General features: G+C 41.8%; 1 protein-coding gene across 1 annotated transcript in view; it reads left to right on the top strand.

Moving 5' to 3' along the window:
• Positions 1–270: 270 nt before the first annotated feature.
• Positions 271–14984, top strand: part of KCNIP4 (potassium voltage-gated channel interacting protein 4) — a 606250-nt gene continuing 591536 nt past the window's right edge. Inside the window, exon 1 of the mRNA XM_066574633.1 lies at positions 271–417. Within this exon, the coding sequence (XP_066430730.1) occupies positions 324–417 (94 nt within the window). The 5' untranslated portion in view covers positions 271–323. The remainder of the gene's footprint in view (positions 418–14984) is intronic.

Here is a 14984-nt window from a genome sequence, read left to right on the forward strand (position 1 = left end):
TGCTGTGAGCTGGTGTTTTCTGCTGGGAGCACTATGTAAGTAAATCTCTCCTGTATCCAGTTAACTCCACATGAGCATCACTGGCCAGGCAGGCTGTCTGCGGAGCGAGCCAGAGAGAAATTCTCATCGGCATCATCAGCACATTAATGATATTCACTCCTGGAGAGCTCATTGCTGATGTGCTAGATTTTAGTTAAAGCAGCAATTCAAGAAGACGCTCCTTAAGGCGTAAGCGAACATAAAAACATCATATTTTGGGGTGAACCTTCTCATTCTCCACCTTTCTCTTCCCATTGAGACACCACATTATTCTGCTCCTTAAAATGAGCACCTGTAGGAAACGCTGTAAAAGGGAAATCCTGAAGTTTGTGCAGTATCTGGTGAGGCTGGCCACTGGTTCGCTTCATGCAGGTAAAGGTAATTTAGCTTTTATACTTTATCCTTTGCATTGTCTTCTGTATTCTCTAGTGCTACATGGAAATTATAAAACAGTAATATCATATTGTAAATTCTTGTTAGATATCCAGGACTTCTGGAATGTTATTTTCTTGTGTATGGGAATATTGGTAACATTGTATATAGTTTACAGAAATGTAGCCAATGAACTAAGAACAAAGTAAACATTTGTAAAAATGATATTGTATAGTGATGATGTGTCTACTTAAAGGGGTATTCCCAGACTTGACAGCGGTGAGACCCTACAATCCATAGGGATAGGTGATAAAAGTCAATCTTGGGCATACCCCTTTAAATGTGAGATGTAGTCATGGATCCTGTAGGCAGACATAGAGCTATTTATATAGGTGCTAAAGTGTTGAAATCATACAGCTTTTAGTTTTGACTTCACATTGCTTTCTAAAGGAGAAGTCCACTGGAACTTTGATAAGTTTGGCATGTTTTAAGGTCTGATTTGCTGCAGATTTTGCTGTGGATTTAAGTTGAATTCAAGTTGAAGTGGTGAAATCTTCTGAGGAGCTGCATCAAAATCCGCAGCAAATCGACTACCTGTGAATGCACCCACAGACTTCTGAACTCTCTTGTGCTACTGGACAAAAATTGGTCTTGCTTACCTACGATGGTCTATGTAGGTGGGTTCCAGGATGGATAAGTTGACTTCATTGATTTCTACTGTATGTCATGAGCTTCCCCTTTGAGGAACTTTCCAGTAGTTTTAGCAATTAACACCTCTAAATTTCTGCGGCTGTGTTTTTGACCTAGTAAAAACATTGATTAACTGAATGGCGGACACCCATGCATAATTTCTTAATTAGTTGTATGAGATATAAAAGGGACACTACACATGAATTATAGGAAAAATATCTGTATTGATGTCTGGATTGCCATATTTTCTTCAGAATTGCTACCAATGACACGCACATAACTAAAGATGTAACAGTTCTCAAATCCAGAGACTTTTCAGGCTCTATTGACTTCTGTTGGGGAATAAGGAACCAATCTTGTGAAAGTAGAACATTCACTGTATTGGAAATATGAACGAACATTGCAAACATGCTGAACACTTTCACTGGTTTTATTAGGTAGTTATGTGTAATCTATTGTTCCCTGTTATCAGTCATCTGACTATGAGTTTTTAATGATTTTATTGACGATGCAAAAAAAAAAATTCTGCCTCCACGGTCAGTATTTATCTCACATATCTCCTGTTCTGATGAGACCTACTGTACACAACTACATATTCCTGGAATTGCGATTAAGGTATATTGATTCTTTCAGACTATACAGTGGATAGCTTACTTTTTGATGTCTTACATTTGGTGGCAAATCATCATGGAAGAATGATTCAATATGATTCATGGTGGGTTAGTGACCTCCTACTGTTGAGGTTTCCTTCAGAAGAGTACGGAGACTTGACCCTTCTCTATTGGGTACCTGAGTTTCGGCATTAGGTGATACAAAGACAGAAAAGCAATTTATGATAAGAACTTTAGATCACTCTCTTCTGCTATTAAAGGGACTTTTACTACTGATGACATATCCTCAAGATAGGTCATCAATAGTTGATTGGCAGATGTCCACTACTTGGGATCCCTGCCGATTAGCTGATTACCAGGCTACCTATCAGTGTGGACAGCACTGGAAGCAGTTAGCAAGGTCAACATTTCAATAACCAGGTTGGTCTTACAGGCACAGCTTCCATTAATTTCAATAACTGATTTCAATTAACAGATCCTAATAGCTCCCAGCTATTTCATCTGCAACAATGCCAGGTGACATTCCGGTAACTAGACAGACCCTATCATGGTGAATGGTCTGACACTTCCACAGATGTGAATACAGCCTCATACCGTATGTATGAGTGCAGTCAGACATTCCCCTGATGTCAGCTGATGGAGCAACAAAGTTTAGGGATGGATTTGAACGTGCTCAATTTTTAGTTTTTTTTCCAGGAGATGGGCAATGGAGCAATACCATAGATGTCTAGGAGATTACTTGGGGAGTAAATGCCAGCTTGGGTCTCAGTAGTGAGACCTCCACCAATTAGTAAGGGGATAATTTGCAATTTTGTTGTACAAAATTTAAGCGCAACTTTGGTTCCTGAGTTCAAACCCAACCAAATGCCACATTTGCAAGTAATGTGTATGTTCTTCCCATATTTTCACTGGTTTCAGTCAGATTCTTTACTTTCCTACCACACTTTAAAAACATATTGGTATGGTAATTGACTTTTTATGAACTTGGTCCTAGTGCGTGTGTCTGAGTTAGGGAAATAAGACTGTGAGACCCACACATGGGGTAGAGAATGGAGCAGTCAGCTAATAATCGGCGCTGTCAGCAGGAACTCTTATTTCCTTCTCTTCTTTGGAACAGTCAGCAAGCACTAGAGCATTTCATGCTATGCATCTGAATATCAGGTGTAAACTGCTTGTAATCCCCCTTAAGGCCAACAGGGCTACACAGCAGGAAGTTCTGAGTTCATGTATAACCCATAAGCAGCCATTAACAGATTCATTTATTAGGTTTCTTTCATATTATATTTGAGTTTACATATTTTTGGAGATATTGACTATAACTGTAATAATTAACATAAAGTAGAGCAGGAACTGTTGCTTAATGAAGTATCCATTGGCCGGAGTGGTAGAGTTCATCCCTGAATAATCCTAAAAATGTGTCCCTTAATTATTCCGCCAAGTAATATAAGAATATTTTCTGCTGATGACGACAAAATTCCTACAAACTCTATATTTTAACCCTCTTTTCTTCTAATCTGTCCCACTTCAGGATATAAAGTTTAATCTGTATTAATATATTCCTCTTAAATTGCTTTCTGGTATGATTATTGAAACTCTCAGGTAGAGATTTATAAAACAGAGGCAAAGCAAAGATGGATCACGTGTCCATAGCAACCAATAAAGTTTCAGCTTTTATTGTAAAAGTTCTACAAAATGAGAGCTGCAATCTGATTGCATGCAATGGGAACTGCGGGTTACTAAGAGTGTTTCAAGAACAGCAAATACATACAGGTATATATGAATCTAGTTTTGGAAACCATTTGGCCCAATGTTTGACACCAGAGGCGTAACTTGAAGCTCTTGGGCCCCAATGCAAAATGTGTAGCAGGGCCCCTTATTATAATGTTTTATTAATAGTACTGGGCTCCCTATATGGAGAAGAGAGGCCTTATGGGCCCCCTGAAGCTCCTGGGCCCGGGTGCAACCGCATCCCCTGCACCCACTATATTTACGCCCCTGTTTGACACACAATAGCACCTTTTGGCCACACCTCTTTTCATAAAACCACATCCCTTAGTCAGGTGATTCATAAAAAGTGTTCAAGGTCCTTCTTTCCATATTGCCTAGATCAAATAGTGTACAGAAAAAGGCCCTACTTTGCTTTTTCCTGGCCGCAGCTAGGATGGTCATCCCGCGCTTTTGGCAAAGCACCGTTGTTCTCTCGATGTCAGAATGGCAGCAGGAATTGTCCCACATATGCCATATGGGGGAACTGTGCGCAGAACACTCCAGAGAAACTGATACATTTCTGTCGGTGTGGCAACCATGGATTGACTTTAAATCATCACCGGAGTTCCGCAACCTATTTTCTTAAAACTCACATAAGACTCAGAGTCGTCCAGCATCCTTTGCTAGAAGACAGGGGTTTCTATCCTGAATCCCGTTCCTCACCCCGCCAACCCCCCTTCCTTTCACTCTTCCTATATATCTTTTCTTTTTATTCCTCCTGTCCCGTTTTTTCCCCCTCTTCTCTCTCCCCCTTTTCTTCTTCGATCTTCGCTTTTCCTCTTTGGTAGTTTTTTTTTTTTTTTGGATGGTACCAAGTAAGCTGTCTACCTCATTATTGGGATCCACTAGGTTATGTAGGTAGTTGCTTCGTTTTTACATTGAATAGTCCAATACTCTGTGATTGTCAGGAAGGGTTAAGGATGGCGCTGGATCCAAGTTTCTTAATAATGTCTTTGTTCTATTTAATTTGTAGGCATTTTTATTTGCTAAAAATCAATAAAAACTTATTAAACATAAAAAGTGTTCCAAAGTGTCTAAAAACACCTGATAATTGTGGTGCGAACCATGGAAGACAGTTTTTAGGTGCAATTTGTGCCAGAACACTGCATCATTTTCAATAGTAAATCCTCTCTGTCTGTTACTGAGCCGTAAAGTAATGGTTACGTTGATCTTACTTGCACTCATCCTGTAATTAGACTTTCTATGTCTGTGGGCTGTATTATTTGTGTCCTTTGTGTGCTTGGACCTTTTGACCAAAACAGAAAGTCTAGACTGACACAGCTTTTTTACGAGAGAGAGATCTGATATTTTGTAACCATCATGTGACAAGCTGATGCCATTGTATTGTATCATTTTCAAGGAAATGGTCTTTCACCTGCATTATACAGGATAAAGAGCCCCAAATGGGTTGTCCAGCCATTCTCTCTCGGCTGAGGGGGGAGAGGGGCTTGACAACTCATTTAAGGAGCTGCATTCCCCATACTAGAGAAAATCAATATCCTTAACTCTTTGTTAACATGTTCATTTTCTCTAGTATGGGCTGCCTTTTTCGATTTTATCCATATACCATTTCCACAACTTTCACAATATTATCCAAGTCACATGCATTAAAGATGAAGTTTTAGCATATCTTCGCTCACAAAATGTTGGAAAGAATATGCTGTACTTTTCCATCCCGTGCCCATCAGTTATGTACCTTCAATGAAGAAATGGAGTCGGGGGGAAGTGGGGGGTTCACAACATCAACCCTGACCTACATGATTATGCCTTCAGTGCATGTGCCCTGTCATTCGGCACTGGATGCAAATGAGTGCCTCTTTCCTGTCACTGCAGAAGGCCCCTTTGGTGCTGTCTGGCTATAATCCCTTAGTGTTTACTGTCACTGCAGGAAGTCCATTAGATGTCCTCCAGTGTATAATATATCTTTCTACTCTTCACTGCTTCGATTTCTTCTATGGTATATGGACTGATTGGCCTCCAAGGAGGAGTAGCCTGCCAATCAGCTATAATGGAAGTGTATTTATTCCAGTCCCACCCCTATATGGACCCTGGTTATTCTCCTGTGAGCATGCATGCTATGTAGCTCTCTATTTATCTTGATGTAACTCTGTTGATGTCTGAGTCCTGTCCTATCTGTTTCCTCTCCGTCCAGTGGGTTGTTAGACAACTGAACCATGTCCAGTATGTTCCCATCATCCAATAAGTTGTTAGACACCTGTACCCCGTTCTGCCTTAGGTGTTTGGTGAGGCAATGGACTCCTTTCAGCTATGCAGCTGTGGCTATTAATCCTGTATGGGGTTTATTCACCTTTGCCTAGCTCTGTTATACATATTCTTTCATATTCTCCATCTAGGGATAGGCTAGGTCCCCTGGAGATGTGGGGCTATCCCTATCAGGGCAATCACTCTGCCTTTGGGCAGGGTCTGCCAAGCCAAGTTGGTTAGGGATAGCATTCCCACTCTTGTATTTTACTACTGTTATTTGCCCTATTATGTGTTTCCCTCCTTTTGGTGATGTAGTACATATATAAAATGGTCCTTTGGGGACAGTAATTATGTCTTGGTTTGACATGTTAGTGACATCCGTGGGGGGTCTGTACTTGCATTTTTACCAACTATAGAGTTAAAATTTAGTCACAGAGACACCCAAGCTTTACAGAAATGCAAAGTCTCTGCTTTAATCTACATAGCTATGTATTCGGACGACGTGTGTATGCGCAGAATGGTGTGCGTGTGTATGCACAGAATAGTGTGTGTCTGTACGTGTGTATGCGCAGAATGGTGTGCATCTGTGCGTGTGTATGCGCAGAATGGTGTGCATCTGTGCATGGGTATGCGCAGAATGGTGTGCGTCTGTGTGTGTGTATGCGCAGAATGGTATGCGTCACTGGCCACTATGGGGGATCTTATTACCAATCGGGCCACTGTGGGGTTCACTTTTACTATACTGTCTTACAATTAGAATCGGCCCTTTGAAGGCAACCATAAGGCTGATGTGGCCCTCGGTGAAAATGAGTTTGACACCCCTGCTCTAAAGCTAATGTACTTTTTTATCCTGCATAGTGAGTGCAGTAAAAAAAAAAAAACTATACCAGAATGGCTGTTTTTGGTCTCCCGATCTCCAAAAAATAGCTTCCTGAATTTTTTTTTCATGAGAGAATGCTTTTATTGTTCAATAATAGAAAAACCTAAAAAAAACTATAAAAATGTGATTTCCCTGTAAACATATTGACCTGTACAATAAATGGAACATGTTATTTTCGCCTCATGGTGAATACAGTAAAAAAACAAAACTATAATGCGAAAAAAATAATACTATAATTTTTTTGGTTACCTGGCATCCAAAAAAGATGGAAAAAATAGAAGTGTTGTGTGCACCCCACAATAGTACCAATACAATTTGCAGCTCGACCTGTGAAAAATAATCACTCACAACAGCCCATTAAAAAATATAAAAAGTTATGATCTGACATATAGTATTGCAAAAAATTTTTTTTTCTTATAAAAAATGCTTTTATTGTATAAAAGTTGTAAAAGGCATTGAAAAAAACTATGTAAATTTAGTATCACAGTAATTATGCAGTCCCAGAGAATAATGAATAAGGTTGGTATGTTATTTTTGCCTCATGGTGAACTGTACAAAATTTAATACGTTGGCATAAGTGCAGTTTTTTTTCTTCTGTCCCTTAGGGTGGATTCAGACGACGCTCGGTTTTCACGCTGAGCCGATATACAGTGTCCTCATCTGCAGGGGGGGAGGATGGAAGAGCCAGGAGCTGGAACTGAGCTCCCGCCCCCTCTCTGCCTCCTCTCCACCCCCTCTCCGCCCCTCTGTACTGTTTACAATGAAAGGAGGCGGAACGGGGCTAAGTTCCGAGAATTAGCCCGCCCCACCTCTCCCCATTGCAAATAGTGCAGAGGGGCGGAGAGGAGGCAGAGAGGGGGCGGGAGCTCAGAGCACTGGTCCTGGCTCTTCCAGGCTCCCCCCCTGCAGAGAGAGACCACGTATATCGGCTGGGCGTGAAAACCCAGCCGATACACGTTTGTCTGAATCCAGCCTAAAATAAAGAGTTAATGCAATAAAAGTTAGCAGTAGGTTATATGTAGCAGAAAATGGTGCCATTGAAAAACACAACTTATCTCACAAAAAAATTACCTCCTATGGCTACATCGCCCAAAAATTTTAAAAGCGTCCTTAAGGGGTTAATGGAATCTGTCAAATTTCCATTTGTTAATAGAGCAGAAAAGCAAAATAAAACTTGCGCTAAATGGTAACTGATAAACCGCATACAAATGGAAACTTTTTTCTATGCTGTTCTGCAAAAAATGACGGAGCAGAAAAGTCCGGTGTGAACAGAGCAGAAGTGTCTACCGGCAGAAGCTCTGTCTGCTGGGTATAGGAAATCTTATGACGCGATTCTCCAAGACACAATAATTATAATGCTAATCAGTTTATCATTAATACAAAATTAAGTAACTTGCTTAAGTACAAGGCTGACATGAAGGAATGATTAATATTTCCCTCCGTAAGCCGCACGCTGCATCTGTGCACCCATGTGTATAAAATATACTAATTCGCTTTGCATTTTAGTAGCGCTGCCTGCGTTCCGGTGTACTGAGCATGTCCATCCTGTTAATGAAATAGTCTTGTCTAGAAAGTCTGAAATTACTCATTTCCTCTTTGGAGTTTAGGCTATATTTTCGGCATGGCCACAAGGTGTGAAGGAAAATAATGAGAATAATGAGGAATGCATAATGGGCATTTTCTAGAGACTTGTCCTGTGATAAATCCCATTAAAGATCAATGGGGCATGTTCATGGATAAATTAGTGGCGTAAGTCAATTTTAAAAATGAAAGAGAGCCCCATTAGCTAAACTGAGATCTGCATCTAAGATGACCCTCAGCACTACTAGGGTTGCAACCTTTTTCACCAAAAAATACTGGCCAAGGTAAAAGGGGGCATGGTTTGGGGGCACGACTTACTACTTAAGACTAGTTGGACACAGCGATAGTCATTATAGTTACCTCTGGTGATCACCAGGGACATCTGGGATAACTGAGTCATCCACTTTTGTTTTTACACTTTATCTGTACCCAGACTGCCATGATGACTTCATCCAGCCACAACTTATCTCTGCACACTCTCCCCATCCTGCTGCTACCTCCAATGCCTCACCATAGTAATAGTGACCCTTCTGTGGCCCCACAAAGTAATAGTGCCCCTCTGTGTCACTATTGGGATAGGTAATCAATAACAGATTGGTGCGATCCTCCACGCGGATTCCTGATGATCAGCTGATTGTCTAGTCTGCTGTCAGCGAAACACGGCCTGATGTCCGGATTGGTCTTCAGGGCCAGAAGTGTAATAGCCTGTTACACTTCCAGCGATGATCACTGTTGGATGTCAGGTCCCAATGCTCATGGCTGGTAGTGTAATAGACAACCTTTGCTCCCATTGATTTAAATGGGTGTGATGCTGCCTATTACACTTCTGGCCCTGACCAGCGATGTGGACATCCGGCCCCAATGCACTGACAGTGGGCCAGACAATCAGCTGATCGGCGGTGTTCCCAAGCAACAGATCCCCACTGATTTGCTATTGATGGCCTTTTGCGAGGATATGTCATCAAAAGTAAAAAGTGATGAAACCCCTTTAAGTATAGTGTCTAGGTCTGTGGCCCCACACAGGTATAGCGTCTCCCTCTGTAGTCCCACACAAGTATAATGTCCCTATCTATGTCCTCACACAGGTATAGTGTCTCTGTCTGTGGCCCTAGTTATCACTAAAATACAGTTTCTATAGTCAAGACTAGACACCAGAGGTGAACTGACCATTCAGCCATGCAGCAAGTAGTTAGTGCTTCTCAATACAAATTTGTAATCTAAACCAAGTTGGTCATTTTGTTTTGAGATTTGAAAAACATGGCTGCTTTATTTAAAAAAACAGTACCACTCTTGTCCAATGGGTTTGTCTGGTAGTGTAGTTCAGTCCCATTCAAACCAATCTGTTATACTAGACACAGACCATGGATAAGAGTGGTATTGTTTCTGAAAGAAAGAAGCCCTGTTTTTCTAATCTCATACATCTCCTTTAATCTTGAGGGGCTCAGATCAATCTTACTTTACCCCCAGGTAATTTTCTCTGTGGAGATATTATAAGTTATAAAAAGTACAGAGCTATGGATTCAGGATGGTCACACTACTGGGACCCGCCATTTCTCTATTAAAGGGGTTTTCCAGGACTTTATCATTGATGACCTATCCTCTGGATAGTAAACATATTGCAACAGCACTTCCAGAAGATCAACACTAATAGTGGGAGGCGTCCATACTCATGCAAAGCTCATAGTCCAGACCTGCCTAAAGACAAAGCTTGACAAAGACCCCTGTTGGGGATGAAACATTGCTGTTTGCATCTTTTGGAGTTTAATAAAGAAGCATCTTCATTCTTCATAGATGCAAGTTACTTTTATGAAGACACTCGGTATGCTGCTCATCATTCTGCATTTCTATCCTCTGGATAGGTCATCAATACTTGATAGGGGGCTCCATCACTCGGCACTCTGATGATCAGTTGATAGGGAGACAGCTGTTGGTGTGGACTAAGCAGGCACAGTTCTTGGACCTGTCAGTTTCTGTCTGAAGCAAAGAACAACTGACCAGAAGCTTCTTGAGCCACAGACCCCCAATGATCAACAAATGCTGAGCTATCTAAGGATATGTCATCAACAGTAAAGTCCCAGAAAACCCAATTAATCTCTGCCACATCTTCACAAAAACAGCATATAGGGGACTTATTATTTGTGTCAACTTATTCCGCAGTGCTTTCAGGTAATTTATTATCCTTCAGCAAGCTGGGTACTCATTTTGCCGACCTCGGAAGGATGGAAGGCTGAGTCAACCTTGAGTCGGCTACCTGAACCAAGCGAGGATTGAACCCGCCACCTTCAGGTCGTGAGTGAGAGCTTAGGACTGCATTCTGCATTCTGTTTCTCTTATGTGTAGATGGGATTTTGAAAACTCCATCCACATATATTGTAGGATAATTTACCTATGTCATGTGTAGCTTCAGAGTAAATTATCCCGAAGTCTACTCTATGGAAATTTACATCCCGCCGAAATGCAAAGAGTAGCTCTACTTTACACCTGTCATTGCACTTACCTTAAGCCGGCTGGATCTACTGATTATGAGTTACGGTAAAATTGTTAGTTTCTGTAGTCAAAGAAGGTTGGTGCGGCAGGAATTCTGACATCAAGTAACTCTAAAGGTGATACCATTGCTTCCTAAATTTTTCCTCCACCATTTTACAATCTCCTTAAAAACTTGATTAACTATGTAAATATATTACTGTACATAATGTGTTTTAGATGTGATCTTAAGTAGTGATGAGCGATTAGTAGAATAATTGTTTTCTGTTGCTATTGGACCAATTTCACGAAAATCATTGTGAATCTGGACGGTCGATTCAGACTCACATTAAAGTCAGTAGAAGTAAAAATGGAGTTCACTAATTTGCCCTCTATTATGTCCCCAGTGCAGTCAAAGCCCCTCAGATCACTTGGGAATACAGTCACATATCTGGAAAACACTGTGCTCCCCACAAAAATTTGTCAAAATAGAGTACAGTGGTGTAGGGGGTCACTGAAAACAAAAAAAGGCCCACATGGGGTCTCCTAGATGAAAGATTGCACAAAGGAAGAAAACAAGTGTGCTGCTTGTTTTAAAAGAAATGTCATACATTTTACAAGGAGAAATTCTGGCAGGTGAAAACAACATTCAAGCACGGCCCGCTCAAAGCAGCAGCTGTAGGGCTACCAAACATTTAGCTACACAAGATAGCAGAAGGGCTGCTTGTTTTAAAAGCAATGACATAAAGTTTTCAAAGGACAAATTCTACCAGGTGAACAGAATAGCTAAGCATGGACCTTCTCCAAGGAACAGCTGTAGAGCTAGAAAACATTCATCTTTGGAGAATGAGGAGGAAAAAAGATGGCGGTAGCAGGAGGAGAGCAACAGCACCTTGAGGGCACATTGTGGTCAGTACATTGAATGACTTTGTCTTCTCTCTTTGGTTGTTTGGACTGCCTGGTTGACATCCATGACACTGAATGATCAAACAGTCCCTCTGACTGATCCATGTGGACTGCTTACGAGTGTGTGGAGATTTGGCATAGGGTGAAGTAGAGAAAAGATGCTCATTGCTAACTGATGCAGACTGACTGCTGTATTCCTGCGACTCGGAGGTAGAGGAGGTGGTCCTTTTGGCATGCTGTGACATCCACTCTACTACCTGTTCTGTGTACAGTAGATGTAACGCACAGGCAGAAACACTTCTCAGGAATGGAATCGGGATTGCCTTGCCTCCTGCAGAACGCGGAGCTGTTGCTTTAGCGGGAGTCGCTTGAAACACCAATTTGCCCATCCTCTACCACCTCCATCACCACCACCACCGACACATCCCCTACCCCTTGCTTTTTTCATGCTTCCTTTCTATTTATTTAGTTTTTTAGTTCTTTTTGTTCACAATTTTTAAGTGAATGTGACTTTTCAGCTAATTTTATACTTTGCAGAAAACCACTAGTAGCTGCGTAATCCTGATGATTTGCATCCTGGGAAGTGTTTCCTATGGACCAAGAACTGTACTGATTTAGCGGATACCTAATATCTATACAGTTAGTCCCCGACTTGCGAACAGGTTCCGTTCCGGGAGCCCGTTCGCAAGTCCGTTTTGTTCGCAAGTCGAACAAATGGTTGTATGGAGGGGATCGCGGGTGGACCCCGCTCCATACAACGTTGGGTGCAGGCTGTTCTTACAGCGGGCACCCGGCGGCAGCAGTTCCGACGAGCCGTGGCGCTTGTCGGAACTGTTAACACTTTAAATACCGCTCTGACAGCGGTATTTAAAGTGTTAACAGTTGTGACGAGCGGCGCGGCTCGTCGGAACTGCTGCCGCCGGGTGCCCGCTGTAAGAAACAGCCTGCACCCGACGTTCAGGGGGCCCGTACAGCGTCCCATGATGAGATCGCGGGACGCTGTGTGGTTGCTAGGCAGCCGGGGACCTCCTGAAAGGCCCCAGGGCTGCCTATGCAGAGTGCCTATCAAGCGCACGGCTTGCTAGGCGCTCTGCATAGACAGCCCTAGGGCCTTTCAGAAGGCCCCCGGCTGCCCAGCAACCCCGATGTGACCGAACAGGCTTCTATCAGGCTTGATAGACGCTTGTCCGGTCCCTGCACAGTATGATGTAATGCCATAGCATTACATCATATTGTGCTGTACAGATAGTTCGTATCTAGCGAAATTCGTAAGTCGAATGTTCGCAAGTCGGGAACTATCTGTATTGTTTTTCAGTTTTATGATAATTAAATTAATTTATGTATTAAACTATTTCTTCTTCTGAATAATTGTTTTTTATTCTGTTAAGCCATACTTCAAGAATGCCCATCTCAGGACAGCCTTAGGGGCCTTCGCTATTGCTGTCATTAGAGTTGAAAATTTAAGGGAAATAAAGGACCTTTCCATTGTTGATGCCACTATCACTGGGATCAAAACTTTTTCCTACCTAGCTATTTCTGATGAATGGCGTCGGTCAACCCTTAGTTCTTGCTCTTTCTTTCCCAAGGGTGGTCACACAGGCATAAATAATGTGCCTACACAATCACAGGGCACTAAATTCATGTTTACAGCACATGGTAGGAAGGCAATAAGGATGTTAAGCCTCTTGAACAGTATACTGTATGCTTTCTAGGCAAACCTCTGTGAGCTAAATCACCTGGAATCCAAGCTGTCACAATTTACCTACACTGTAGCAAACTATCAGGTCATCAGAGAGATTACTTCACTGGTTACAACTGTAGCAAACTGACAACAGCCTCTGTAATCTTCATGTAATCAAGAATGTTCCCGTTCACTGGCAACAAGCAGATTGTACAAGTGATGAAGAAATGAACCAACAAGAATCATACATTAGGAAGATGTGGAATGGCTAAGTTTAATTTACATATAACATTCAGTAGAAGCGCCAATGATATTGCTGCCAAATGGTGCACATCACTTTAAGACGTGAAGTGCAGTACAAGCTAAAGAAATAAATTAGCTGATTGTGTTACGATCTATCACATTTAATGGACTTTGAAATGCATTATCTTTTTACACGATCAGATTGAATTCTTCTAAGTTGTTTTTTTACAGAATTTCAGTTGAAAATGCAAACTATCCGGAAGAGATTTTTCAACTTTAAACTTTCCATTAAATACGCTGAGTAGATGTAATAAGGTTTAGAATCAGAGCACCTCTCCAGGCTCCTCTTACTCAGACATGTGTTTTTGCTATGGTTTTGCAATGGTTTGTGTTTTTTTTTTTTACTGCAAACACATCAGCAAGAATGCATATATATCTTTTCTTGGTTTTTGTGCAGTTTTTATTGCAACCAAACCGCCCCACGTAAATGTTCTAAGCTCATGTTACAATGAGCAGAAATCCTGTTGCACAGTTAGCTTTTCACTTCTAACTTGATGGTGGGGGACTTGTCAGGTAACTGTTCCCATTGCTGAACCATTGGACTTGATCAGCTGGTCATCTTGCTCAGCCTACCTGGTTAGGGAGGAATTACTATATGCGTAGGGAATAGAGTTGAGCGAACATACTCTGTCGAGCTTGATGCTCCTTCGAGTATTAGGGTACTCGATGGTGCTCGTTACTCGAAAAAGCATCAAGCTGTGTTCGACCCCGCCCCAGCTTTTGGCTCCTCCCCACTGTGACGTGCCTGTTTTGGCCCCTCCCAACCACGAGAGAGAGAGAGAAAAAAAAGCTCGGCCCCCGGCGTCCCACATACAAAAATGCTCGAGTCTCCCATTGTAGTCAATGGGGTTCGTTACTTGAGTAGAGCTCTCGAATTTTACGAAAAGCTCGACTTGAATAACGCGGACCCGAGCATTTGGGTGCTCGCTCATCTCTACTAGCCTTCTTTTAAATATGGCGTGACTATGCTTGACTGATAGCTGACTATAAGTGTTCATTTACCTTCCTAGTGTCAACCATCTACACTATCCGACCAAAAGTAATTGGACACCTAAGCAAGTATCAAAAGTAGTATTTATTTCCATATGTTACTATTTAGTAGTGCTCCTTAGGACCTAATGAGATTGAATACTCTCCGTGGCATACTTTCTGCTAATGTCATATTTCCCTCCATTCACCCTACAAAAGTCTGGTGAGTTCTCTCAAAGAAGAATAACACTGTTCATGTTTCCGGCGTTGGATTTGTGACAAGGCATGTTGTCTTGTTGGAAATATTGCTGACTGTTCCCAGAGTATTCCCACATTGTCGGCAGCACATTAATGTATAGAATGTCAAGATACACCTCTGTTTATGGTTCTTGTCACTACAACCAATGGGCCGAGACCATGCCATGTAAAACCTCCCCATACAATAACGGAACCTTCATTGTACTTATCTGTTGGCACAACACACTCAGGCAAAAGTGTTCCCCAGGCATCCTCCACA

This window comes from Eleutherodactylus coqui, chromosome 7 (genome assembly GCF_035609145.1).
Source record: "Eleutherodactylus coqui strain aEleCoq1 chromosome 7, aEleCoq1.hap1, whole genome shotgun sequence".
NCBI classification, from domain to species: domain Eukaryota; kingdom Metazoa; phylum Chordata; class Amphibia; order Anura; family Eleutherodactylidae; genus Eleutherodactylus; species Eleutherodactylus coqui.